The sequence below is a fragment of the Palaemon carinicauda genome, chromosome 1, assembly GCF_036898095.1.
Source record: "Palaemon carinicauda isolate YSFRI2023 chromosome 1, ASM3689809v2, whole genome shotgun sequence".
Classification (NCBI taxonomy): domain Eukaryota; kingdom Metazoa; phylum Arthropoda; class Malacostraca; order Decapoda; family Palaemonidae; genus Palaemon; species Palaemon carinicauda.
This window is the reverse complement of record NC_090725.1, coordinates 241,954,512-241,958,367: the sequence shown is the minus strand read 5'-3', so window position 1 is coordinate 241,958,367 and position 3,856 is coordinate 241,954,512. Positions and strand designations below refer to the sequence as shown.

At 36.9% G+C, this 3,856-nt stretch overlaps 1 protein-coding gene across 1 annotated transcript in view; it reads right to left on the bottom strand.

Annotated features, from left to right (window-relative positions):
• LOC137654592 (protein scylla-like) overlaps positions 1-3,049 on the bottom strand; it is a 4,017-nt gene extending 968 nt beyond the window's left edge. Inside the window, exons 1-4 of the mRNA XM_068388363.1 lie at positions 2,826-3,049; positions 1,294-1,474; positions 972-1,130; positions 1-820 (exon numbers count right to left, since the gene is read on the bottom strand). The exon at positions 1-820 is cut by the window's left edge and continues 968 nt beyond it. Coding sequence (XP_068244464.1) covers positions 742-820; positions 972-1,130; positions 1,294-1,474; positions 2,826-2,904 — 498 coding nt within the window. The 5' untranslated portion in view covers positions 2,905-3,049 and the 3' untranslated portion in view covers positions 1-741. The remainder of the gene's footprint in view (positions 821-971; positions 1,131-1,293; positions 1,475-2,825) is intronic.
• Between the last annotated feature and the right edge of the window lie 807 nt (positions 3,050-3,856).

Genomic DNA, 3,856 nt, shown 5'->3' with positions numbered 1-3,856 from the left:
ATCGATGTAGCTTCCTTTCAGGTCAAATAAGCCCCTACTTCTATAGACTCTTGGACGAGTAAAACCCCCATGCACTGAAGGGCAAATAGGTCAATCCTGTAGAGCGGACCACTTCCACTTTCTTCAAAATTGAAACAGGCAGGCGCACATATGAATAACTTAGATGTAATAGAATATAGTCGATAATAAAATTGATAATTATAGCTATCTCCAGTATGACTTAAAATGGGTTTTAAAGATTATAACAAAATAACCGTTGTATTACCCTCTTACAAACTAGGCCCGCTAGACACGCAAAAAAGGGAAAAAAATATATAAAATGAGAACTTGAATGACAGATGATGCTATTCGGATGAATAACTGAGAAATTAACACCTACAATCAAATGACTGAACCTAATATAATGGAAGATGACAGATGGCTAGTTTTTATAGCTACGATTACTTCGAGAACAATTAATTGTTGATACTGTGTTATATACTTGTACATTACTCAACAGGAACAAAACCTGTAAAATACTTAGAACTTCGAAAAGTCGACAGTGTTAGGAGACGGATGATCCGAAACCAGGGAGGGAAGAACTGGGTTTCTCAGAAAGACAGCATATCTAAATATTTACTGTAATCTTCTCTGATTGGGGGGTGGGGTGGATGGATGCCTTTCCAAGTTAGTATCATCCCGTAGTCTGTTCCTTTGCATCGCAGCTCCTACATTATTTCTTTTCCCTCATATGGCGGAGTTTTACTCCTCGAAGCTATATAACCTTCTTTTGGTGAGATCATATTGGGCTGATACGACCATTCGCCTTTTTCCCAGTGACCTGAAAAATAATGAAAAAAAATAATGTAATTTTTATTGAAAAACATTAATATTATGGATAAAATGATGGAAACATTAGAAAATTTATCCCAGCACAAAACCAATATATTACTCTGTTTAATACAGTCTTGCACAAATGAATTAATATTTACCTAAAAATTCTGGCCATTTTCGTATACCAGGAGGCAGGATCTGGTCTAAGCGTTAAACCCAATAGGTGTGTAGTTGGGGTGGTGGCGTCGGCTTTGACTTGTGCTAACTGCTGCTGGCCGTTTTCGCCATCGTCCCATATTACCGTAAGAACGCATCCTCTGTTGAATAAAAAAAGAAAAATGTTAACATTGAAAAATGAATTAAATAATAATGTTAAGATGTTGAAAACTCAAGAGTATAGTACCTTATCACCCAGCTTGACTATTTAATTAAAAAAAAAATACATATATGAACATATAACAAGATTGATAATCAACTCACCTTAGACCACAAGGTTCGTCCTTTGCGAAGAATATGACGTGATCAGCTACTTGATCTAGTAGATGAGGTGGGAGCAAAATATTGTTTTGAGTATTGGTTCTAACCTCCTCCTCCACTCTTCTTCTGAGGAAAGCTCGAGTGAGGACTTCGGTTGGGTCTTCCAAAGACGTTTCAGTTAAGTCTGTAAACGGAGCAAGAAAAACATTAAATATCTTCGAAACAAAATTAAAAAGCCTAAATATTCATTAACCGTATTTTAAGACACCGGAACATTTTAAAATAAAGAACTTTATCCAGTCTGGATGGCCTAATTACTAAGATTAAGTCCAATATTTAGACTTCTCATGACTAACTAACAAACATTGTCATCAAACCGATGGACAACTCACCGTCCCAATTCACCCCAATGATACACAAAGCAACCGTGTATCAAGTTTTTTCCCCTCCTCCGGCAAGCTGTTCCCCAACCCCCCTTCATTTTTCTTCCCTTCTAGTTCCCCGTGGGGGACCACTTCCCACATTCATGGGTGAGTGAGGCTGGTGGGAGGGGAGGCACGGGACGCAAACCACAGGGGCGACCGCCTAGCAACAGCATACTTTCTACCGATTCCCACCCTCCCTCCCTCCCCATCGGCCTTCTGTTACCACCTCCACCCCTCCCCGTCACAAAAATTATATCTCTTAAAAGAAAACCTTCGCCTATCAAAAGCGACAATCTTAACGCATATTTCTACCATACCCTAAATGTTGCTTCAATAACCAATGAGAAATGCTTGATGAAATCAATTTTACTTCATGCATTAGGAGTCTTTTGCCAATCCTCTGCAGCATGGCAGGGGATTGTCAACAAATTACTAATATCATTTATTTAAAATAAAATTTAATTCAATTTACATGTTAAGGATTTGTAAAGAATGCCACACTTTATTCAAAATGATACAATTAATCTAAACTCTTATTACTTAGCTTATGATAAAATGGACGTGTTAGAAAAAACCGATGTCCTGCGCTGGAGCATTTAAGGAAGCTTAAGGACTTTTAGCCTAGAAACATGGGCAGGCAAATTGAAGTATTTGTTTCACAACATTAACATAAATCAACGGAAATGTACTGAACATTTTATAACGTAAACTAAAAGCTAGTTTGGGGGATATTCTATTACTTTTATATTAGATTCTATTAGGCCTAAGCAGAATAAGCGAGTAAATAACTATGAGTGAACATAAGGGCACATAGCCATGACTACGAAAGTTAATCTTAAACACTTCTGAATACTTGATATTTTTTTCTTACCTTCAGCATGATACGTAACCATGTATAACTATAAATTTCCCAATTAATAATACAATAAACCTTCCACTAAATTAAATTTCTAAAGATCTTAACACTAAATTCACTGGTAAAGTCTTACTTAAAGTAACACCACCCGTAAATATTCTACCCTAAATTACAATAGTTCACAACTAAAACAGTTCTGAGTTTGACAACTCGCATCAATTTATCTAAAACTAAATTACATGAAAATTTCTTACCTTCTTCAGTAGGAAGTGGTCCCAAGAGATCACTCAAAGTTGTGGATGGTGAGGGGGTGAGCACCTTCAGATGAGCCATGTTTATTGAATATTTCACAACAAAGTCTAACGCCTTCAATTCCTCTTAGAACTCGGTCTCTGTCAGTACCGGGTTAGCTTTAGTCTTGTATAAAGCTTCTTCGACTTGTGAGCGTTGACTGAGCCTGCCGAGAGCAGCACGAGCTATTTCATGCAACCAATCATTGCCACTTTCACGAGAATTTTACCGAAGACTTTCATTCACATACGCTATACCTGGTCACCGGTATGGCTACTTCTCTATAAGTATAAATAAATTTCCATATAGTTTTAGAATCATAAAGGCTTATTGAACCACTACAGATTGATACACGGTTTTTGACAATACATGATGCTTGAGTTAATGCTGTCATAAGCTATTTGCAACAAAGGGATAACGATACAAAATGAATCGTAACGTTGAACATATGAAATTCCCCCCAGTTTCATATGCGCATGCGCAACCCTTAAAGGCAGTAGCATGCTTCATGTCTATTAGTTTAACCTTCTGTCTTTTCTAAATGAAAGTAACACATTTCTTGATATTATATCAACTGGAAACATAAAAGAATAGGAAAATCGGTGTATCTGATAACAAAGCAGTCACACATACCTCTCTTTCCATGCTGAAAATATTTTTTCTAAATTGGGTGATTAGCAACTCTTCCCCGGTGTCTTTGTTCACCTCGCTAGGGTGGATGTTTAGAGCCGACATTGAGTCATGCCGGTTTATGTGATATGAATTTATATATTATCAAAAAAGAGATAAACATTCAAGAATAATTAGTTGTAGCTTGATTTGGATAAATGATTTTACCACAGACATAAAAGTACCAAAACTGCCCAAGAATTAAAACCGTTTCTTTTGCCTTAACATTGTACAAGCTTAAAGCGGACACAAACAAACGAAGAGCGTGAGGTGGAGAAAGGTTACCGGAGACTTTTCATTTAAATGGGAGCTTTAGATCGAACAA